Source organism: Macaca thibetana, chromosome 15 (assembly GCF_024542745.1).
Source record: "Macaca thibetana thibetana isolate TM-01 chromosome 15, ASM2454274v1, whole genome shotgun sequence".
Taxonomy (NCBI): Eukaryota; Metazoa; Chordata; class Mammalia; order Primates; family Cercopithecidae; genus Macaca; species Macaca thibetana.
Window position 1 is genome coordinate 98126276 of NC_065592.1, and position 24769 is coordinate 98151044.

The 24769-nt window shown below is 37.4% G+C and overlaps 1 protein-coding gene across 5 annotated transcripts in view; it reads left to right on the forward strand.

The window, feature by feature from the left end:
• Positions 1 to 24769, forward strand: part of NAA35 (N-alpha-acetyltransferase 35, NatC auxiliary subunit) — a 90153-nt gene that overhangs the window by 14071 nt on the left and 51313 nt on the right. For all 5 annotated transcript variants that reach the window (XM_050760954.1, XM_050760951.1, XM_050760950.1 and 2 more), the window contains exons 3-11: positions 2049 to 2082; positions 4222 to 4336; positions 5207 to 5281; positions 7432 to 7599; positions 20742 to 20808; positions 20889 to 20932; positions 22450 to 22500; positions 23127 to 23210; positions 24027 to 24141. In XM_050760954.1, coding sequence (XP_050616911.1) covers positions 2049 to 2082; positions 4222 to 4336; positions 5207 to 5281; positions 7432 to 7599; positions 20742 to 20808; positions 20889 to 20932; positions 22450 to 22500; positions 23127 to 23210; positions 24027 to 24141 — 753 coding nt within the window. The remainder of the gene's footprint in view (positions 1 to 2048; positions 2083 to 4221; positions 4337 to 5206; positions 5282 to 7431; positions 7600 to 20741; positions 20809 to 20888; positions 20933 to 22449; positions 22501 to 23126; positions 23211 to 24026; positions 24142 to 24769) is intronic.

Here is a 24769-nt window from a genome sequence, read left to right on the forward strand (position 1 = left end):
GGAGTCTTGCTCTGTTGCGCAGGCTGGAGTGCAGTAGTAGCGCGATCTCGGCTCACTGCAAGCTCTGCCTCCTGGGTTCACGCCATTCTGCTGCCTCAGCCTCCTGAGTAGCTGGGACTACAGGCGCCCGCCACCATGCCGGGCTAATTTTTTTGTGTTTTTAGTAGAGACAGGGTTTCACCGTGTTAGTCAGGATGATCTCGATCTCCTGACCTCATGAGCCACCCACCTTGGCCCCCCAAAGTGCTGCGATTACAGGTGTGAGCCACTGTGCCTGGCCGCCATCAATATTTAATTTACTTAGCATGTTATAGCAGTGATTTCTGACTTACCTGCGTATTAAAATCATCTGGAGTGCTCTAAAACCAGTGTATAGTTCCCAGCTCTAGATTTCATTGGTTCCCAACTCTAGATTTCATTGGTTTGGGATGCTGCTTGGACTTTGGGATTTCAGAAGTTTCTCAGTTGACTCTAATATGCAGCCGAGGTTGAGGACCAGTGCTTTATAGTGATTGAACACTGTTTTGATTACCTGTTTACTCAAATGTTTTCTATATAATTTAAATACAATAGGATTTTAAAAAATGGTTTTGACACTGTTACTGGAACAGAAGAAATTAGATTATGGTAACATGGTTTAAAAACTTGAGAAGTAGCAGTCAGTTCTATGTAAAAGTTTACTTGGGGAAGTATACTAGTGATTTTTAAAAATGGGGTTGGTAATTCTGATTGGAATATTATGGCCTGTGATGGGTCACTTATTCTCAAAAGTATTATTTTTTTTCTTAAACCACTTGATTTATAGTATTCTTTTGTATTTACATAAGTACTCACTGTACAGAATTATTGGGGGAACCTGCCCCTAATAATTTGATGTGAGTCCTTTTCTATTTTCCCTAAGTGTTTGCCAGTCTGAGAAATAAAAGGAAAGAGTACAAAAGAGAGAAATTTTAAAGCTGGGTGTCCGGGGGAGGCATCACATGTCGGCAGATTCTGTGGTGCACCCCAACCCGCAAAACCAGCAAGTTTTTATTAGTGATTTGCAAAAGGGGAGAGAGTGTACAAATAGGATGTGGGTCACAGAAATCACATATTTCACAAGGCAATAAAATATCACAAGGCAAATGGAGGCAGGGCGAGATCGCAGGACTGGGGCGAAATTAAAATTGCTAATGAAGTTTTGGCACGCATTGTCGTTGATAACATCTTATCAGGAGACAGCATTTGAGAGCAGACAACCAGTCTGACCAAAATTTATTAGGTGGGAATTTCCTCGTCCTAATAAGCCTGGGAGCACTATGGTAGACTGGGACTTACTTCATCCCTTATCTACAACTGTAAAAGACAGATGTTCCTAGAGCAGCCATTTTAGAGACCTCCCCCAAGGCACACATTCTCTTTCTCAGGGCTGTTCCTTGCTGAGAAAAATAATTCAGCGATATTTCTCCTGTTTGCTTTTGAAAGAAGAGAAATATGGCTCTGTTCTGCCCGGCTCTCAGGCAGCCAGACCTAATGGTTATCTCCCTTGTTCCCTCAGCATCACTGTTATCCTGTTCTTTTTTTCAGGGTGCCCAGATTTCATATTGTTTAAACAATTTGTGCAGTTAACACAATCATCACAGGGTCCTGAGGCGACATTCATCCTCACCTTACAAAGATGATGGGATTAAGAGACTAAAGACAAGACAGGCATAGGAAATCACAAGAGTATTGTTGGGAAAGTGGTAAATGTCCATGAAATCTTCACAGTTTATGTTCAGAGATTGCAGTAAAGACAGGCATAAGAAATTATAAAAGTATTAATTTGGGGAACTTAATGAATGTGCATGAAATCTTCACAATTTATGTTCTTCTGCCATGGCTTCAGCTGGTCCCTCCGTTCAGGGTCCCTGACTTCCCGCAACATAGAATGCATTATATTAGTAATGGAGTAGAAGTAAGTATTTCTTAGAAAATGAATTTTAAAGTAATACAAGCACATTTTTTTCAGGTGCTAATGTCTTTTTTTTCTTAGAATTAAAAGGATTTTTCTTTTTTTTTTTTTTTAGAATTAAAGTTGGGAGAACTACTTCATGATAAGCTGTAAGTATTCTTTGAAAATGGTGTAGTGTAATATTTCAGTCTTTTTTTTTTCTCATGTGGAGTAATATTCCCTGAAGTTTGAGTAAGTTTACATTTCAAAATTATGAAAATAAAACTAATTATAAATATATTTTTAACTGTGATGAGCTATTTTGGGGCAGCTAACCCTAGTTGTGATGTGAAATGGTTATACCTAGGGAAACTGTAACTTATGGTCCTTTCCTGGAGAGCAGATGTAATGAATGTGGAATTTCTTGAAGAAAAGGTATCAGTTGTATGTCATATGTGATAGGTTGGTTGATAACCAGAAATTGGGTGACTAAGTGCCTAGATAAAAGTAAATGAGAATCCCTGTGTCTTAGTCAGTTTAGTGTTGCTATAGCTAAATACCTGAAACTGGGGAGTTTATAAAGAGGTTTATTTGACACAATCCCTGTGTCTTAGTCAGTTTAGTGTTGCTGTAGCTGAATACCTGAGACTGGGGAGTTTATAAAGAGGTTTATTTGATGACTGGAAGGTTAAGATTGGGCAACTGCATCTAGTGAGAGCTTTAGGGTGCTTCAACTCATGGTAGAAAGCAGAAGGGGAGCAGCAGGGAGTGGCATGTGGTGCGAGGAGATCACATGGCAGGGGAGGATGCAAGAAAGAGAAACCGAGGAAGTCAGAGTCTTTAAAACAACCCACCCTCTTGGATGGTATTGTTGACCCTTGAACAACTTGGGGATTGGGGTGCCGACCCACCCCCTTACAGTAAAAAATCCACATAAAACCTTTGACTCCGCCAAAATCTTAACTACTGGTAGCCTGTCATTGACTGGAAGTCTTACCAATAACATAAACAGTTGATTAACACATATTTTGTGTGTCATATGTGCCATATACTGTATTCTTACAATAAACTAGGGAAAAGAAAATGTTATGAAGAAAATTATAAGGAAGAGAAAATATACTTACTGTTCATTAAGTGGATCATCATAAAGGTTTTCATGTTTGTCATATTTGTGTTGAGCAGACTGAGGAAGGAAGAGGAAGTTAGTCTTGCAGTCTCTGGTGGCACAGGTGCAAGAAAACCTTTGTCTAAGTGGACTCATGCAGTCCAAACACATGTTGTGAAAGGGTCAACTGTAATTCATTCCTGGGAGAGCAAGAACTCACCTCCCTCAGAGGGCTTTAATCTATTCATGGGGATTCTCCCCCATGCCCAAGACACTTCCCACTAGGCCTCACCTCCCAACACTGCCACATTGGGGATCAAGTTTTAACATGAATTTTGGTGGAGGCAAACCACATTCAAACCATAGCACCTTGGAAAAACAAAATAAATGGAAATACTTGTTCATGTTTATATGCCTATATATAGCCCCAGTTCCTATACTGCCATGGCCAGGCTCAATTTTCAGGGTTAGGAATGTGAAACTTTTAATTAGTAAGTAGACAAGATTGGACATTGTGGTTGTGGGGAAGGGAAAGTAGAATCTGAAATTCAGTTCTTCTCAGATTTGAGCGTGCGACAGAATCATCTGGAGGGCTTACTAAAGCATAGATTGCTGGGCCCCACCCCGAGAATTCTTTATTAGGTCTAGTGTGAGACCACAGAAATCTTAAATATTTCTTTTTTTGTTGCTGTTTTGTTTTGTTTTGTTTTGAGATGGAGTTTTGCTCTTGTTGCCCAGGCTGGAGTGCAGCGGTGCGATCTCAGCCCACCGCAACCTCTGCCTCCCGGGTTCAAGCGATTCTCCTGCCTCAGCCTCCCAAGTAGCTGCGATTACAGGCATGCACCACCATGCCCAGCTGTTTTGTAACAGGGTTTCTCCATGTTGGTCAGGCTGGTTTGAACTCCCAACCTCAGGTGATCCACCCGCCTCGGCCTCCCAAAGTGTTGGGATTACAGGTGTGAGCCACCACGCCCGGCAGAAATCTTTTTCTTCCTCACAGTGCGTGTAAAATCATTTGAGTGGCAAGTACATGGAATAATTTTTGTATCAATCGACAGTTAATTGAAGTAGAAGTGTTAGCAAGTTGAGAAGACTGAATACATAGAATAGTTATTAAAAGTAGTATAATTTTATACCATTGTGAAAATATGAATAAGCTTACTGGCTCAAAAACAATCTGTGGACTTAATTTTTTTATTTGCAGATTTGGTCTTTTTGAAGCCATGTCTGCTATTGAAATGATGGATCCCAAGATGGATGCTGGCATGATTGGAAACCAAGTTAATCGAAAAGTTCTCAATTTTGAACAAGCTATCAAGGTAGTCACCATTGTACTTTTTGTGTTTCCTTTTATCTTTTGTTATTTTATGTTAAAACATTGTGCTTAATAATGAAATGAAACGTTGTATTAAAGTCTTTTTCCTTCAAAGCAGCTCAAGTATATAAATAAGAATTAGTTACAACCTTTATATGTTAAAATCTGAAAATTAAGGTCTTCATTAAAATCTTGCTCTAAATTTGTGCATTTGTGTACTTTTAAAATTAATTTTTGAAAGCATTTCACTCTATTCAAATAGGAAAATTGGCTTGGGGGTTAAATTTTGTGTATTAATATGTTAATACGTAAAAGTAAATTTGCACAAGTACAATACTTGTGGTAGTGAATTTAAAGTTGCTTTAGAAATTCATTTATACTTGCAATAGAGTTTGATTTTACATATTTTATAAAGAAAGGTTTGCTGAGCAAATGAATATTGTAAACAAAATTTGCAAGTAATATAGTTAACTAACTTAAGTGTTTTAAAAAATCTTTAGTTTTCTTTCTAAGTAGTTTTGGGTCATTAAAATGATTTATATTAATACTTAAAGCTGGTTTGAACTGCTTTTAAAATACTTGTTGATTTGGCTTTTCATTTTATATAAAGGCCTTTATTGTTTAGATTTTTCTTATTGAAGACCTAAGATATATTGTTTTTACAATTATGTCAATTAAAAATAAAATTTATAAGATGATAGTTTTTAAGAATACAGAGTTAATTTGGTGTGATAGTTTTATCAGATGATAGATAGCATTTTCTTAGAATTGCTGTTTTTAAATATTGAATGTTAAAAATCCAGAATGCTACTATACATAGTAACCATGTTTAAAAAAATTTCTGCTTATATGTCACATTCTTCCTCCTTTTTAGGATGGCACTATTAAAATTAAAGATCTCACCTTGCCTGAACTGATAGGGATTATGGATACATGTTTTTGCTGTTTGGTAAGAATGGAATTAAGACTATTGGTTAATTTAAAAACTGTGATTTACCTGAATCTTGTGATTTAAAAGCCTATACACTAATGTTGAGTATGAAATAAATGTAATACTTGGCCTAGTAAAGATGTGCATAAGATTGGCAGGCCTGGTAATAGGATTTCATCTTGTCATCTACTTGATTTTACATTTTAATTTTCTGGGTGAAGGGATATTTTCTTTTCAGTGAAGATAGTATTGTAGCCATTGTTCATAATACCCTTTTCGTTCTCAAGTTACTCAAGCAATAAGTCTGTAATTGGAAGGTTTCATAAATAAGCGTGGAATCGAAACAAAAGAGAGCTAGACAATGGCTTTGGAGAGATTTTTTCTAATCTAGGATAAATTGTGGTAAACTGGCCATCTCCTGGGAAGAAAATTTTTTAGTGATTTGTATATGCTGAATTATGTTTTCCCTGGAAAGTATTGTGTGTGGAGAAATTCTCATTTGTACTGCTTTCCTCTCCCCCCTGCTTTCTGACCATCCCTTTCTTTTAAATTGACATTAAATCATTGTCCTTAGAAATACGTAAAATTTATTCATTTGTTCATTCAGCGTTTATTGATTGATTGCCAGTGTGTGTAGTTGTATTAGGTGTTTTATATGTACAGTTTTCACTTACGTTTTACATGAGCTTTATTAGGTATCCGTACTATCTTACTGTCTATGGTTATGTTGCTTGGGAGGGCCCTTGCCAGAATCTTAATCCTGATCCTTCATCTTCCAAAGCTGTCTCTTTACCCCCTCAAAGATTTCTTTATTACCTTTTAGCAGTTTACAGTCCTAGTGGGTGGAGTAAAGAAAAGAGTCAAAGGATTGCTGGGAACAGACGTGAATAAACAATTCTGACAACATGAAAATGCTTTTATAATGGTGCTGTGGGAACAGAGAGGAGGAGTTAATTATGTCTGGGAGAGTAAGAAAGGCTGTAGAAAGGAAGTAATATTGGTATGAGGTACTAAAGAATGGTAGGTGTATGACAGGAAGATTCATGGTTTAGTAGGCCAAGAGGTATATTGCATGGGCATGGCAATGTGAAAATGTTCATTTTGGAAAATCATAGATAGCTGCTTAAGGCTGAAGTCTGGCAGGGAGCCAAGTAGGAGGAGTGTGGGATAAGTGGAGAGTGGTGGAGAAGGAGGGAAAGGTAAACAGAAGGAGTATTTTTGCCAAAGTTGAGGAAGTGTTCTGTGAGACTCTTGGGACTGTATTTAAAAATTTGGACTTTAAAAGGCAGATGGTTTTTAGTCTGGAAAGTCTCTCTTCTGCACAGTAGTTAATACCAAATACACACCTTAATTACAAGTTTCCACAAACATTTGTCATTTTGCAATGCAGTAGCATATGTCTTACTCTGTTGCAGAATTCTTGGGCTTTAGTGTAAAAATAACTATAAACTTGGGCAAATGATTTAAACTCTTACTCTGTTTCTTTACATGTAAAAGGAGAAAAATACCACCTTTCTCAAAGTGTTAGGAAAAAATGAGAGATATTTGAAAATAACCTAGCATAATATTTGGGACACAGTACTTACCCAATTTTGCCTGTTGTTGGTATTCCCAACCTCTAGTACATGGTGCCAGACATATAGTGGTCACTCAGTAAAATAGTATAAAATGATTCTCTTAGTGTTTTAGAAAGATCTCTACTTGGGGGTATTAAATTGGAGATGGGAGGCAGGAAAACCTGTCTAGTTTCTAGTTTCTTCCGATAATCTAGGTGAGATATGGTGTTGGCTGGGTTGTGGTGGTAAGGATTATAAAGTTCGATGAGTGTCTAAGGATCTGGTTAGTTCTACAATTGTGAATTTTCCAGTTTATGGATGTTTTTATTGACTACATTGTGGACCTTATTTCTTTTGGATGCTACATAAAGAGGCAGTCTTAATTTCATTAATCTCTAATATGTTGCAAACTGATGTACATACGACAGTGATTCCCATAGATGCTTGAAAAATGTTAGTCAATGAAAGGAATTCTAACTTGTCTTTTTTTTAAGTCTTGTGATTAATCTTATCTGGGTCTATGGTGCTTCTGGCCTTTGACTCTAGGATCAATTTAGACTTTGCAGACTCAATTTTATCACCTTAAATATATACTCTTTTGTTTCTTTATAGATAACATGGTTAGAAGGCCATTCGTTGGCACAGACAGTATTTACGTGCCTTTACATTCATAATCCAGACTTTATAGAAGATCCTGCTATGAAGGCTTTTGCTCTGGGAATCTTGAAAATCTGTGACATTGCAAGGGAAAAAGTAAATAAAGCTGCTGTTTTTGAAGAGGTAAGATTTTGTAATGTAAGAATTCCTTGGCCAGGTGTGGTGGCTCATGCCTGTAATCCCAGCAGTTTGAGAGGCCAAGGTGGGCAGGTCACCTGAGGTCAGGAGTTTGAGACCAGCCTGGCCAACATGGTGAAACCCTGTTTCTACTAATACACAAAATAGCCAGATGTGGTGGCATGCACCTGTAATCCCAGCTACTTAGGAGGCATGAGAGTTGCTTGAACCCAGGAGGCAGAGGTTGCAGTGAGCTGAGATTGTGCCACTGCACTCCAGCCTGGGCAACAGAACGAGACTGTCTCCAAAAAAAAATAATTTCTGAAGTTCATTGACTACCTTATTCACTGTGATGTATTTAAATGATCTTGTGATACATACTTTCGTCTATATGTATATTTAAAAACAGTTTTTAAAAGTAATGCTGTTGCCATTTACAGATATATTGGGTAAAGTAATTCAGTTCTATCCAAGAAAGGGCTTTCATCTTAGCATATGTTCTTTCTGTCAGTACCGTTCACTGAGTATCCGTATGTGCAGACTACTGTTTTTGGAGGTTGTGGGAATTCCCAGAGAAAAATGAAAGAGACAGCCCTTGTCCTCCAGTCTGTTAGAAATTATAATACAAAGGCCGAGCGCGGTGGCTCAAGCCTGTAATCCCAGCACTTTGGGAGGCCGAGACGGGCGGATCACGAGGTCAGGAGATCGAGACCATCCTGGCTGACATGGTGAAACCCCGTCTCTACTAAAAAATACAAAAACTTAGCCGGGCGAGGTGGCGGGCGCCTGTAGTCCCAGCTACTCGGGAGGCTGAGGCGGGAGAATGGCGTAAACCCGGGAGGCGGAGCTTGCAGTGAGCTGAGATCTGGCCACTACACTCCAGCCTGGGCGACAGAGCGAGACTCCGTCTCAAAAAAAAAAAAAAAAAAAAAAAAATTATAATACAAAAAGGGAGCTAAGGAGAACAAAGACATGAATATTTTAGGGTATAGACATTTTCCTTTGGTTTGTCTAAGTTTTAGAGATAGAAAGATTTTTTCCCCTTTAGTGTAAAAAATAAGCTTTCGGATGCTGATAATTTTCAGGGAATTGCATCTCAACCTAGGACTACAAAAAAAAAAAGAATTGTATAAGGGAAAACGTGATAGCATTTGAAATTATTGATAACTAACTATTTTTGTTAAATTCTTCTGTTGAAACCGATGTTTCTTTTTAGTGCTGTTACTGGTCCAGAATAAATTTCTTAGGATCCAACAATGGTTCAGTGTATAGTATGTAAAACTTTTCTCAGTTTATACTATGTATGTGAGAATAATTAAATGTATACTCAATATGTTTGTCAATATTTGAAGGTGTGGCTTTTTTTTTATTTGGAGGGGATGGGGTTTCAGTCCTTTTGCCCAGGCTGGAGTACAATGGGGCAATCTCAGCTCACTGCAACCTCCATCTCCTGAGTTCAAGCTATTCTTGTGCCTCAGCCTCTCGAGTAGCTGGGATCACAGGTGTGCACCACCACGCCTGGCTAATTTTGTATTTTAGTAGAGACCCGGTTTCACTCTGTTGGCCAGGCTGATCTCAAGCTCCTGAGCTCAGGTGATCCACCTGCCTCAGCCTCCCAAAGTTCTGAAATTACAGGCGTGAACCACCGTTCCTGGCCGTATGGCTTTGTGAGTTGTTTGAAATAGTGTCCACTTTTTATATAGTCATTGGTTATTTGCATATTGTATTGATATGAGTATCATTATGGAAAATTTTATTCATTTGGATAGAATTTTAAAAAGATTAGCTTGAGTTAGAGAAATGCAGATTATTTTAAATACTAGTATTTTCAAAGTACAACTAAAAGGACATCAGAATCAGTGGGCAGAGAGGATTCCTTGAATAACAGTGCATTAACAATTGCTTGGCACCCTTGAAAGTTACTTTATCATTTCATATCAAAATTTCAGAAAGCTGAAATGTGTTCAGTATAAAAAATTAAAAGAAGATAGTTTACAGAAAATAAAATGGCCTTTAAATGTAAGATGCTTAATCTCACTTTAATGCAAATTAAAACTGAAATACCATGTTTTTACCCATTGTTGGCAAAGATTAGAAATTGTTTATAGTAAGATTGATGAAGATGGGAAAACAGGCACTCATATACTCTGTGTGTATGTATGTGTGTGTGTCAATGAATATGAGCGGTCATTATTTCCCACTTCTTAGTCTTTTTTTAGAACTTTTTATTGGGGAATAATTTCAGATTAACAGCAATTATGGGAACCAGCACAAAGAACATATAATTCGTATGCAGATTCAGCTACTGTTAACATACTGTCCCATTTGCTTTTTTCACTTATGCATGTGCTCCTGCTCACTCTCTCTCTCATGTATGTATGTATGTCTTTTCCTGACCTGTTAGTAAGTTGTGCCCATTACAGCCTTCTTCCCCGTGACACTTTAGTGTGTTTCTCCAAAGTAAAAGGGCACTGTCCTGCAGAACCACAGCACAATTATCAACTTCAACAAATCTGTAATAACAATACACTATTCAGATTCCATTTTTGTTAATTGACCCAATCCTTCTTAGTGTTTTTTCCCCGATCCAGTCTAGAATTATGACCTGCATTTAATTGCGTATTTCTGTAGTATTCTTTAAGCTACATGAGATCCTCAGCTTTTCTTTATTTCCGGTGACATTGATATTTTTGTGAACACAACCTTGTCCTGCTTTTCATTTCTTAATAGGCTATGCCTCACTTGGGTTTATCTGTTCTTTCCTAATGATTAAATTTAGATTGTGCAGTCTTGGGTGGAATATAACATAAGTGATGTGTGTTTTTCAGGGTGTCACATCTGGAGGTATACAGTCTGTCTGCCCTTCAATGGTGATATTATTTTGGTCAGTTCATAAAGCTTTTGTCTTATTTCCATATGGTTACTGTTTTTTCCCTTTGTATTTAAGCAATCTTGGGGTACACTTTAAGACCATAAAAATATCCTGCTGACTGAAATCTCTCCCCTTAGATTGAACGTCTATCGACGGTGCTTGCCTGGACTAATGTTTACTGTGATGGTTGCAAAATTTGTATTTTTTGATTCCAGTACATTTTCCACATTGATCAGTCAGTACTTGACATCCTACTCTAAGCAAGACTCATACGTTTTTGGTGGGAGTGTAAACTCTTACAACTTTAAAAAAGAGCAATGTGGTGATATCTGTCATAATCTAATATGCATGTCTTGACTCAGCAGTTTCACTTCTAGCACTCCATCCTACAAATATATTTGTGTTTGTACACAAAGACCTGTGTACAAGGATATTACTTACAGAATTGTTTGTAGTAACTAGTTTGGAAACCACCTCAATATCCATCAGTAGGAGACTAATTAAAAGATGTTACATTCATACAATCAAGTGTTTTGCTGCTGGCTGGTGTGGTGGCTCATGCCTATAATTCCAGCACTTTGAAAGGACAAGGTAGGCAGATGACTTGAGCCTGGGAGTTCGAGGCCAGCCTAGGCAACATATCGAGACCGTGTCACTACAAAAAATGCAAGAATTAGCTGGGTGTGGTGGTGTGTGCCTGTAGTCTCAGCTACTGGAGAAGCTGAGGTTGGAGGATCGCCTGAGCCTGGGGAGGTCAAGGCTGCAGTGAGCTGTGATTATGCCACTGCACTCCAGTTTGTGTGCAGAGTGAGACTCTGTCTCCAAAAAAAAAAAAAAAAAAAAAAGGGTATTTTACTGATTTTAAAATGGAGGAGGAGATTGATTTATGTGTAGAGATAAGATTAGATTTCTAAAGTGAGAAAAGTCAGGTGTAGTAAAGCATGTGTATAGCTTGCTACCACTTTTTTCTGTTTTAAAAAGGGAGATGGGTAGCTAAATCTTCATACACAAGAGGATAATAGGTCTTGAGGGCTGGGGTATATGCTTGTTTGCACTGTTGGGATTTTTATGGTGTGTCTGCATTTTTTTGTTTTTAAAGAAACTAAGTTTTTTAGTAACAAGAAATTATAATTGAATTTTATTTCTAGAGGATTCCACTTTGTTACCCAGGCTGGAGTGCAGTGGCATGATCATAGCTCACAGGTAGCCTCATTCCTATGCTCCAGCAATACTTTGCCTCAGCCTCCTGAGTAGCTAAGACTACAGATGTGTTCCACCACACGTGGCTAATTTTTAAATTTTTTGTAAAGACTGGGATTTGCTTTATTGGCCAGGCTGGTCTCAAACCCTGGGGCTCAAGTCATCTTCCCACCCCAGCCTCCCAAAGTGCTGGAATTACAGCCGTGAGCCACCACACCTGGCTGGTAATTGAAGATCCATTTATATTCTGGATGAAGGTCTTACTAGGAAATGGGAGAAATGTTAAAGGAAGAGACTAATAGGACAAGAGTGATAGAAAAACTTTTAGGAAAAATAAAAGGTACAAACATAAGATAATTTTTATGAATTATGGTCACATTCAAGTAAAGTATAACACTCAGCCCCAATTGAATAAATGGGCAATAAAATAGGTTGCTTATTTTATGAAGGAAGGTTATCAAATGGCTGTAACACTTTTAAAATTTAGCTTCACTATAAACCAGGAAATACAAATGAAAATGAGTAGTTTGATTTTTTCTTTCTTTTTTTTTTTTAACCTCACCCACCTCTTGATCTCAGATTTCCCGGCTCCTAGAACTGATTGATTTTCATGAATATAATTTTAAAAATGAAAATGTTCAATGTTGGAAGGAATGCAGTAAGCTGACACTTCTGTTTTTACTAGTGTACATTAGCACAGCTGTTTTGGCAAACAGTTTAATAATGTGTATATCAAGAATCTTAAAAATACTGATATTTAAACTAGTTATTTCTTGTAACTCAGCCTTAAAGAAATAATTAGGCCGGGTGCTGTGGCTCACACCTGTAATCCCAGCACTTTGGGAGGCCACGATGGGCGGATCATCTGAGGTCAGGAGTTCGAGACTAGCCTGGCCAACATGGTGAAACCCCGTCTCTACTGAAAATACAAAAATTAGCTAGGCATAGTGGCACATGCCTGTAGTCATGCCTACTTGGGAGGCTGAGGCAGGAGAATCGCTTGGACCTGGGAGGTGGAGCTTGCAGTGAGCTGAGATTGCACCACTGCACTCCAGCCTGGATGACAGAGTAAGACTCCATCTCAACAACAGTAACAAAAAAGGATGTAATTAGAAACGTGGGCACTTTATGCCCAAATGCATTAACCAGAGTTTTCATTAGTGAACAATTGACACCAACCAGAATGCCACCATTAGAGTTACGGTTGAAATAAATTATGGATAATTGATTACACACAATTTATTATGTATATTGAGTACGTAGTTATTAACATGATGAAAGAGTGCTGAATAACATGGAGAAATGTATATGTCAAAAGGTTAAAAAAGCAGCATTGTAGCCAACTGTGTAAAAATAAAACTGGAAAAAGAGAAAACCAGAAGTTTGCTCCTGGGCCAAAAGATTGTATTTTCTTCTTTTTGCTAAAATTTTCAGATTTTCCAGATAAGTTTGTCTTAGTCTTATAATTAGAAAAAAATACTGATCTAGTAAAAAGTCTTCAAGAGACCTGGTGATGAATAAGAATGATTTGGCTGGGTGCGGTGGCTCATGCCTGTAATCCCAGCACTTGGGAGGCCTGAGGCAGGCGGATCACGAGGTCAGATCGAGACCATCCTGGCTAACATGGTGAAACCCTGTCTCTACTAAAAATATAAAAAATTAGCCAAGTGTGGTGGGGGACGCCTGTAGTCCCAGCTACTTGGGAGGCTGAGGCAGGAGAATGGCATGAACCTGGGAGGTGGAGCTTGCAGTGAGTCAAGATGGTGCCACTGCACTCCAGCCTGGGTGACAGAGAGAGACTCCATCTCAAAACAAAACAGAGAAAGATTTATAATGAGCAAATTATTTATTTAAATTGGGTGTTTCTGGAGTTCCTAACTGCTGGTGTATCTTGTTCTCAGGTGTGTCTCCTGATCTGGAGACATTTTCTGATTTCTTTCTTAACATCTTGCTCACATGCCGAAAATGGGAACCCTATCAAACCACTTTTCCTTTTGCATTCTGTATCTTGCAATATTGTACTGCCAGTGTTATCTTTGATTACCTCTTTCCTCTTACTCCTTACATCCAGATTATTTTGCTTTGGCTTGCAGATGCCTTGAATTGGGGCACTGTTTTTTCTCTCATCATTTCTGCTTTAGTTCTTCAACTTTAGGTTTGGCTTCCTTGGAGTTTCTGAACTCTTCTCTCTGGTCCAGTATTTTCTTTCTAGTTCATTCTCCATATGACCACCAGTTATCTTCCTAAAAATAGGTATCCTCATATTTGGTATGTGAAAATTTAAATGGGGTGTGCGTGTATGTACATCTTAATAAAAGTACTAATACTTGTATGTAATTTAAAAAGTTAAATAGCCCACTTATGAGGAAAAATAGTTCTCTGCCTTTTTTTTTTTTTTTTTTTTTTTACTGTTCCATATTATTTCCATATATCTAGATAATCTAATCTAACTTCTGGATTTAAGGATTTACTAACTTTAGCTTTGATATGTTAGATTAGATCACAATATATCTCATATTACCCCTGCCCTTGCCCCAAATAGTAATCTAAAAGCTGGTTAAATCATTATGGAGCATTGATGTTATCGTGATTGTATAAATATTAATGAGAGGTGAGCCAAAGTGGTATATGCTTATATTTCCTTTCTCATACAAAATTTTGTTTTTCTTATATGTGATAATTATCTCTCTTTTTGATTTGCTTAGTTTTCTATGTACTTCTCCCCAGTTCTTTCGCTCACTGTTGTGAAACCTATCAGATAATCTGTCAGTTGTGTATTTTCTTTTGAAAATGCTCCTCTTGAAGTCTTCTTGTTCTCTAGCTTCAGGCTGCATCACTTGTGTTCTGTGCCCACTACACAGCTGTGTCATTGTAGTTTTTTGTTCTCTTTTCTCTGAGAATTTCACTTCCTCCTCTGTTTTGTTAGGTCTCTTGTTATCTGGCCTACATGCCTTTATTATTCTTAGTTTATTATTTTGTTTGGTGGAATATTTCTAGTTCTTCAGAGAGACAAGAAGGTAGATTTTGAGACCTGGTATGTCTTTAAAAAAAAAAAAAAAAAAAAAACTCCCCTACCCTCACACTTATTTGGTAAGTTGCTATTTACCATATAAATAGAAGTAGTCTTCCTACCTGCCTACATGTGCCCTATATTCCGATGCTTTCCTGTTATATAGATGGACCTTCTGTATTCGTAAGGATGATAACTTCTGCTTGTGCATTGATCCTATATTCTATCTTCAAAGATACTACTCTAGCAATTCTTCCCTGTGTTCTTTGCGTAATGAATTTACCCCTCTGCTAGATAATTTACATCAGCATGCAAACGTGCTTTATATTCTTCTCGTTAAGTCTGTCATTTCTTAGCATAATGCTGTCCTTCATCTGCACATACCTTAATTCTTTTCAGCCAGATCCTTTTTAGAAGGCGTGCCTACAGCCTGGACAACATAGCAAGACCCCATCTACAAAAAAATAAAAAATTTAGCCAGGCATGGTGATGTGGTACACCTCTGTAGTCCCAGCTACTTAAGGCTGAGGCAGGAAGATCACTTGAGCCCAGGAGTTCGAGGCTATGGTGAGCTACAATTGCACTCCACTCCAGTCTGGGCAGTCAAATGACCCTGACTCTTAAAAAAAAAAAAAGATGTATTCTTAGTCACTGTCTCTGGTTTTCTTCTTTTTCTCTCTGCTCCAGTCAAGCTTTACACCTTTCACTAAAACTACCGTGTTACAGTCATCAAAGACCTCGATGTTAAATTCAGTGGTTAGATTTGGTCTTAAACTTGAATTACCAGCAGATTTTGATGTAGTCATCACTCTGTCCTCAAAATACATTCTTTGCTTGGCTTTTAAGATGCTTTTCTTCCCTGGTTTGCTACCTCACTGGTGGTTCTTGTCTGTCATCTCTTTCTGTAAACCAGAACTATACAATGGAAATGTAAGCCACATGTATAGTTTGATTTAGTGTTCTAGTGGCCATAGGTGAAAATAATTTGAATGCTGTATTTTATTTAACTCAATATATCTAAAATATTAGTGTTTTGGCTGCATAGTATTGTGTGAAGAGTACAGTTTTTGAATACTTATTTCTGACAAAGGATGCTGCAATTACTGGACAAAAGTATAATGAGACACAGGATATGTACTTAGTCTCAAAAAATATCTTTCCACCAGATACTTACTAATTACAAAGGGAAAAATGATAGCTTTGTCATGGAGAAACTTGGCGGATAGCACCTTAGTCAAGTGGCCAGAATTATCAGTAATTAGACAGATTGACATGTGCCTACTTATACAGTGTTCTAGGAAGGACATATCACTTCTGTGGTATTCCTATCAAATATGATATAACTTAAGTGTAATCTTGAAGAAATATCAGGCACACCTGTTACTGAGGGATGTGCTACAAAATGTATATTACAAAGTATTGTTCAAAATATGCTATTTTGAAGTACTGTTTGAAAAGATACTTCTAAATGTCAGATACGAAAGTTAAGGACAGAGGAAATGCTTCAGATCAAAGGAGGTTAGAGACATGAATTTCTTTATTTGGTAATTGTACTGTGGTTATGTAAGAGGAAGATTTTGTTTTTAGGAAATCATACTGAAGTATTTAGAAGTAAAGGGGCATCATGGTCTGCAACTTAATCTCAAATGTTTCATTTTGTCACTATCACAAGTGCTAACCTGTTTGTTAATACTCACAAACTCTGTCTTCTCTCTTGTTAAGGTGAAAGTATTCCTGTCACAGTCTAAGCTCAGCTCCTCCACTTGTGTTGCATTACTAGGCTCTCCTTCACTACTCGCTTACTCTAATCGGCATGTAAACATGCTTTACATTCATTTGAAAGCACCACAGTTTCGTTGATCCCATGGCTCCTTGTATCTACAATCCCATTTCCCAGCTACTCTCCAGGAAAAACTTCTTTAATGATTTGCTTATTCTACTTTTTCTTTCGTTTTCTCTTTATGTACTCCAAATGGTCGTTCTTTACCACCACTATGGAGAACTGGTCTTTACCCATCTTGCTAAATTCGGTGTTTTCACCCCTCCCTCTCCAGCCTGTGAGCATCATTAGACCCAGTTGACACACTGTGAAATACTTTTTTCTCTTTGTCTTCTTAATACCAGTCTTTTGGATTTCTTTCTGCCTCACTGGTAAGTCTAGTTCCTGTGCTTGCATCTCTAATTGCTAGGGTACTCGTGGACTCCCTCCCTCCTCCATAACCGCTCCCTAGGTTGATTTCCTCTACTTATGTGGCATTCAATATCAACTAACTATACACTGATGAAGTCCAAATTTATACCTCTAGCCTTGAGTCCTTCCCTGACTTCTAGTCTCAAGCAAGTGAAATCTGAAATCTCCACTTGGATGACCAAAGAAATTACAAACTTGATATACCCAAAATTGTACTTCATTTCTGCGCTTACTCCTGCTCCTCTCAAATACTGCCTTATCCCGGGAAATGGTACCATCACCTGCTTAGAACAAAACACTAAAAATGAGGCTTGATTGTACAGTTTACCTCATATCCACATTCAGTTCATCAGCATATCATGTTAGTGCTACCTTTGAAATATATCCTAATTTTTTTTTTTTTTTTTTTTGACCAACTTCTTACTCTCCCCACTGTTGCAATCCCAATCCAAGTCGTCATCAGCCCTTGCTTGGACTGTTGGTTAGAGTCCAATGTCTGGTCTCCCTAGTTTCACTCTTACTTCTGTCCTCAAGTACACAAATCTTCAAGAGTGATCTTTAATGGTAGCAGTCTGTTTACATGACTCTCTTGCTCTCACTTACCTAGTAACTTAGATTAAATTCTTTTTTTTTTTTTTTTTTTTTTTTTTTTTTGAGACGGAGTCTCGCTCTGTCACCCAGGCTGGAGTGCAGTGGCCAGATCTCAGCTCACTGCAAGCTCCGCCTCCCGGGTTCCCGCCATTCTCCTGCCTCAGCCTCCCGAGTAGCTGGGACCACAGGCGCCGCCACCTCGCCCAGCTAATTTTTTGTGTTTTTAATAGAGACGGGGTTTTGCCGTGTTAGCCAGGATGGTCTCAATCTCCTGACCTAGTGATCTGCCCGTCTCGGCCTCCCAAAGTGCTGGGATTACAGGCTTGAGCCACCGCGCCCGGCCAATTAAATTCTTATTACTGAGGTTTATATACCCAGGACCTGTGGTGTTCTTCCAGAAAGATAGTTTTCCTAAGACTCTTCTTGGCAAACTTACAGATAAGGTTTATGGATATTTTTGTTTTGTTGTTTTTCCTACACAGTGTTGGTCTGGTTTTTTAAAAATAGGAAGATGAGGCTGGATGTGGTGGCTCATGCCTATAATCCTAGCACTTTGGGAGGCTGAGATGGGTGGATTTACTTGAACTTAGGAGTTAGAGACCAGCCTGGACAACATGGCAAGACCCCATCTCTACTAAAAAAAAAAAAAAATTCAGCCTAGTGTGGTGGTGCATGCCTGTATTCCCAGCTACCTAGGAGGCTGAGGTGGGAGGATTGCTTGAGCCCAGGGTGGGGTGGAGGTTATAGTGAGCTGAGTTTGCGTCACTGCACTCAAGCCTGGATGACAGTGAGACCCTGTCTCAAAAAAAAAAAAAAAAAAAAAAAAGAGGGTGGGGGGGAGATTTTACATTGAAAAAGAAAAACCTAGATTTTTTTCTAAAACATTAGGAGACCTGACCACACTGGCCCTGTATTCATTCATAGCCACAACAGGATAAGTAGTGGCTGACCCCTTCTAAATGAAGCATATGTTTTCCAATTTGCCGGTCTCCACCATTCCCTAGTGTATGTTGTAGTCAGCCAGATATATTTAGGAAGATAACCTGCCTTTTGAGTTAATGACCCCTGCCCTGGAATAAGTCGTTCGTTGAACACATATTTATTGAATAGAAGTCTATTTAGCACTATTCTAAGTCCTGGAGGTAAAATAGTAAATAAAGCCGTGAACTCATGGATTATACCTGTCTTGGGACAGATAGTCAATGCATATGTAATTAAATACATATATAATGTCACGTGGTGATAACTGCCATGAAGAAAAATAAAGCAGGATAAGGGGATATAAAATGGTGGATGGTGCTGTCTTAGAATGCATAGGGAAAACCCCTATTTGAGGATTTGACATTAGAACAGAGGCTGGAATATAGTAAGGGATGAAGCCTTGTAAATATTTTGAAGAAAATCATTTTGGTGTGGGAGCCGTGAGAGGAGAATGTGTTTAGTATGTTTGAATGACAACAAGAAAGACCTGCCAGACTGCAGTGCAGTGAATGTGAAGTGGTAGGAAAGAAGGTTGGCGAGGGAAACCGGCTCATGTGATGCAGGGCCAGAGAGGCCATGGTGGGCTTTGGGATTTTGCTGTGAGGTAGAAAACTCTTGAAAGGTTTTGAATAGGAAGTGACATGATCTTACTTATTTTCAAACAATCCTTCTGCCTTCTGGTGGTGTATAAATTATGGCAGGGACTAGTGTGGTAGGTGGGGGAGTTGTCTGGAGGTGGTTACAAGAGTGAGCAATAGTGGTGACTTAAACTAAAGATAGCTGTGAAAGGCTGAGTAGTTGGACTAGAATTTGAAGATAGAGCCTACAGTGTTTTCCGATGGATTTGATACAGGATGCAGAAAAACAAGAGGAGTCGAGGCCAGGTTTTCAGCCTGAGCAACTCTAGGCAGATAGTAGTGCCGTTTAGTGGTATGGTAAACGCTAGGAAAGGGGGCATCAGGCTTCTTTTTGGAGATGTAAAATTTGAGAGTCCTATTTGATGTCAAAGTAGAGACAGACTATAAACTTCATCTAGAGGATAAGCTTATATAGCTTTGTAATGTAATGAGTCTTTTTTTTTTTTTTTTTTTTTTTTTAAGGACTCGATTAGTAAAATATCCCGGAGGTCTTTGAGACCAAGGGCGTAGGGTTTGTTTTCTTACTGTTTGTGGGATATAGTACTTCACTTGAATTTGATGCTCACTGTGGTTTTTTTTTTTTTTTTTTTTTTTTTTTTAAGAATCCAGAAATTGTGCTGTGGCTCCATCCCCTTTTGAACCATTATTCTGTTATTTTAGGGATTCTATCTACATTTTTATTTGAGGCAGAGTCTCACTCTGTCACCCAGGCTGGATTGCAATGGCGCGATCTCTGCTCACTGCAGCCTCCACCTCCTGAGTTCGAGTGATTTTCCTGCCTCAGCCTCCCAAATAGCTGGGGTTACAGGCACACGCCACCATGCCCAGCTAATTTTTTTGTATTTTTATTGTAGACGGAGTTTCACTGTGTTGGCCAGGCTGGTCTTGAACTCCTGACCTCAGGTAATCTGCCTGCCTCGGCCTCCCAAAGTGCTGGGATTGTAGGCACAAGCCACCGTGCCTAACCCTATCTATGTTTTTATAGGAATTATAGTGGCAGAAACACTGTTTTAATGGGGCTTATGACTTGTTAATCAGATCAGCCAGATGACAGTAAATGTATTTTCTTCAAAGGAAGTCCAGCAAATCACTTAATTTGTTAATGACTCAGCAATGAAATCATTTAAAAAATGATTTGGGGGATGGGGGTCGTATGTCTGAATGGCTCAGTCTTTTTCCTTCCAGTGGACTGTAGTGGAACATGGTTTTGCTCTCACTTTGAATAATTTTCTTTGAGAAATCTTAACTGTAAGCAGTCATTTAATAATTTTTTAAGTAGTCTTATCTAAATCTTGCAGCCTTGTCCTTAAACAGTAATTACTGTATATTTACTATTCACCTGTGAATGTGAGAATACTTCGTGAGAATTATTACTTTGTGATATTTTCATACACTTTACACTTATGTGGCAAATGAACGTATTAAATTGCCTAAGGACAAGCAATTGAAAGTAAGGACAGAGACAACATTAGGTGTTTTATGTGTATGCCTTCAAGAAAAGCTTGGGTGTATCCTAGTAGTATTTAGACAAGCAGGATGACCTCCCATTTCTGTTTCTTTATTAAATAGTGATTTTGTAGAGAACTATAAAGAAAAGTTTTATATTTTGCCACAATTTAAAGTTTTGTTGCTATTCATGAGCCTGATTATTCCCTTTTTGTATAGGAAGATTTTCAGTCTATGACTTATGGATTTAAAATGGCTAACAGTGTGACAGATCTTCGAGTTACAGGTAAAATTATTTTTAAAGATAATTCACAAGTTTTACATTTTCATATGTTTCCTTTTAAAACTTACTGTTTCTTTTTCTAGGCATGCTAAAAGATGTGGAGGATGACATGCAAAGAAGAGTAAAGGTATATATGTTTTCTCTTTGATGTAGGGTTTTGGTACACCTCTAAATGTCAGGTTAACTTTACCTAATTACAAATGTGTAGAACCACCTTTCTCCTGTATGTGCTTTGTATTTTTTTTTTTTGGTAATGAATTTGAACACTGCTAGAGGAGTTTCTGATAAATGAATGTCATTTTCAAGTATAGCCATCCCTCAGTATTCTCAGGGCATTGGTTCCAGGACCCCTGTGGATGCCAAAACTCAAGGATGCTCAAGTCTCTTATGTAAAATGGTGTGATATTTGCATATAACCTGTTTATGTCCTTCTGTATACTTTAAATCATCACTAGATTACTTATAATATTTAATATGATGTAAATGCTATGTAAATAGTTGTACTTTTAAAATCTGTATTTTTAAATGCTATTTTAAAATTTTTTTCTGGATACTTTCAATCAGTGGTTGGTTGAATCCAACCCATGGATAAAGAGAGATGAGTATATTAAAATTTAACCCACTTGATTCTTTCAACTTTTTGCCGGTGTTTTAGAGTTTTTTTACTATGCTATTTTAAGAATAGTATTTTTCAAAAAAAAAAAAAAAAAAAAGAGTAGTATTTTTCTCCCACTACTGTTTTGAGTTCCTCAAAGGTAAGGACTGTCTTATTCACCTTTGTATCTTTAATAGCTGGTACAGTGTCTGGAACACAGTAGGTGAGCTCAGTAAATGGTAATATGCCAAATCTGGTGAAAACCTTCTAGATGACCTTGATGATTTGCTGCTTTTCATAGAGATTAAAAAGGGGGAAAAGTTGTATTTCTGCTTTTCTTTTTAATGCTAGTATAACAATATGGTTGTCAAACTTCATATTCTCTTTTTTTGATTTTTGCAATTCAGTGAATTGGGCAATTTGACACACATAGTGCTCCACTTTTAGATGAAGAAAATACAGATCAAAGGAGTTAAGTAACCTGTGTCTTAGCTTTACTGAAGGGCACGTAAATGGCAGCTTTAGGGCTAGAACCCACAACTTTTAGTAGCTCTTCCTGTAGTACCGCCCTGGTATTTGGTCAAATAACATTGTCCACTATAACATTTGTATTAAGATATTTTGTATTTTAGTGTAAAACAAATCGGTATTGACCATTGAACTTTATTTTTTCATGATGTGATTTTTGTAAAGGTTACAGTTTTTTTCTAACAGGGTTAGTTTTGAGAGCATCAGGAATTTCAATTAATAGCTCCTTTTAAAGGAAAATGTACTGTGTGTCATATACTTCTGCTTATGTTATTTCATTGTTTTGCTTTTGCTGTTTCAATACTTAATTCTTGTGCATGATCTTTATAATTTATGTCAAAATGACCTTTCTGTATATAGAATAGGAGGAACGTAAATACTAGACACAGCTTTTTTTCTCCAACAATTTTTCCCAAAAACAGATTGTTGTGTATACTCAAAAAATTAGTGTTTTACCTTATATATTTGTAATGTTATATTTTTTCAGGTTTGTGTTTAATTCACCTTTTTTAAAATTTTAGAGTACTCGAAGTCGACAAGGAGAAGAAAGAGATCCAGAAGTTGAACTAGAAGTAATTGAACTTATTTTCTGGTAGATAATATCAGAGAAGTCTACCTGTTAATGTTGTAGTTTTATGAACTGCGTTATAATTTATGGAAGCCCTTTTTAAGGTATTTCTTTAAAAATTGGACATTGCAAGGGATTTTATTTCCCTTGTATTTATTTTGATAGAATGATAATACAGCTCTTTCAAATAGATGATTTCAAAACTCTTCAGTATTCCTGTGAGGTAGGAAGAAAAATATGATCTTTCACAGATGATGCGTCAGAGCTCCACAGTGTCAAAAGTTGCTGAACCTTTGTCGAGATTCTAAATTTTCTGACTCTGCTTAAAGCACATTTTAATCAGTCTTTTTAAAATGCAGATAAAATCAGCTTTTTGAGGTAATAGTGTAACTTTTGACTTAGGACAAGATCAGTCCTGTTGATATAGAAGCTACACATTCCTATTTCAAAAGAATAGGCTTTTTTTTGTTTTCTGCAGCTCATTTTTCAGGCTTTTAAAGGCCTATAAACGAAGGTGTCTGTAATGTAGTACGTTACTAACATTGAGACTTAGGAGTTAATATATTTTAAATGAAATTCCTTTCATGGACTTTGCATCTTTTAACTTCTAGTCCTTTCTTGTTTTTTTAGCACCAACAATGTTTAGCAGTATTCAGCAGAGTGAAATTTACTCGTGTGTTACTGACAGTGCTTATAGCCTTTACTAAGAAAGAGGTAAGGGCATTCGATATCATATGTCTGTTTGTTTTAGTGATTTTGGATGGAATGCCTGAGTGATGCAGTTCTGAAACTTTTCCCTTGAAGTGCTCCTGATCTCAGATATAGAGAACTCAGCATTTGGTGTATTTATACCAGAGTAACCCTGAAGACCTTCTCAAGAAGTATATTTTTTTCACTTATTTGTAAATAATACATTAGAAGCTGAAATTGCTTGTAGGTTGTCATATTTTGTGAATTGAAAAGGAGAAAGTAAAAATTTTAGGACTATTCTTACCTTCAGTTACATAATTAATTGTTAGATTTGTGTAGAACCAAAAGCAAGCCTTAGATGGTGAATATTTTTTCTTTTTTGTATTTTTGCACTAATTCAAGCCAATTACAGATTAATTTGTGAATAGTTTATAAGTGGTGAGTAGGGATCCAATTTTTACCATTAATTTAACTTCTGTAATTCTATTTCTTCCCGGTTTTTCCCCCCCCCCCCACCTTGATGAATGACATAGAATTGTTGAAAATTTTCTCATTTTCTAGTTGATTGCATCTTTGGTTTTTATTATTAAAAAAAAAAAAGGTAAACCAAAAATATTTTCTATTGTTATAATTGATCCTACAAGTTTTATAGATGTGAGTAAAAAAACCATTTTCTATCCTAACAGGATCTGGACATCCTGTATTAAGTGCATAGTTTATGAAAACCAATGTCATTACAGCAAGCATTTAATTTCATTATTGTTTATAGGATTTTCCTATTTAATGTATATCTTTCAGTGAAAGAATATGTAAGAATGTTTTTGGTGATTTATTTGCTAGACCAGTGCTGTTGCAGAAGCTCAAAAATTGATGGTTCAAGCAGCAGATCTTCTTTCTGCCATTCATAATTCATTGCATCATGGCATCCAGGCCCAGAATGATACTACAAAAGGAGGTAATTGTTCATTTTGCTTCTACTCTTTCTTTTCTTTGTTTCCATCAAAGTATTTAGTGTTTAGCTTGTACTAAAGTTTTTTTCAAGTCAGTCTTGTACCTTGGAATGTTTTACTCCAGAGACTTACAGTGTTTAGGCTCTCCTCTATAAATATATACTACACTAAAAAACAATACTGTACAACTTGGCCATTTCCTGTATATTACTATTTAGACTCAGAATATGTATCCTGTCTTACATTCGAGCTGTGATGTTACAGCCTGACGGGTTCTTCTTGCTGCCCAGAAAAGCCAACGCAGTGAGAACAGCAGAGAAGGAGTTTAATTATCATGAGGTCAGCCGAGTGGAAGGATAAGAGCTGTTTCTCAAATCTTCCTCCCTGAGAATTCAGGGACTAGAGTTTTTGAAGAATAGTTTGGCAGGCAGTGGGTGAGCAAGGAGAGGTTTGTTTCAGGAAGGGACAGTTACCATCTTTATTTTAAACTGTAAACTAGATTTGTCCCATAGTTGCTTGGCCTACACCAGGAATGAGCAAAGACAGCTTGTGAGGTTAGAAGCAAGACGGAGTCAGCTATGTCAGGTTTCTCTCATAATTTTTACAAAGGCTGTTTCAGTGTTAACAGTGAAT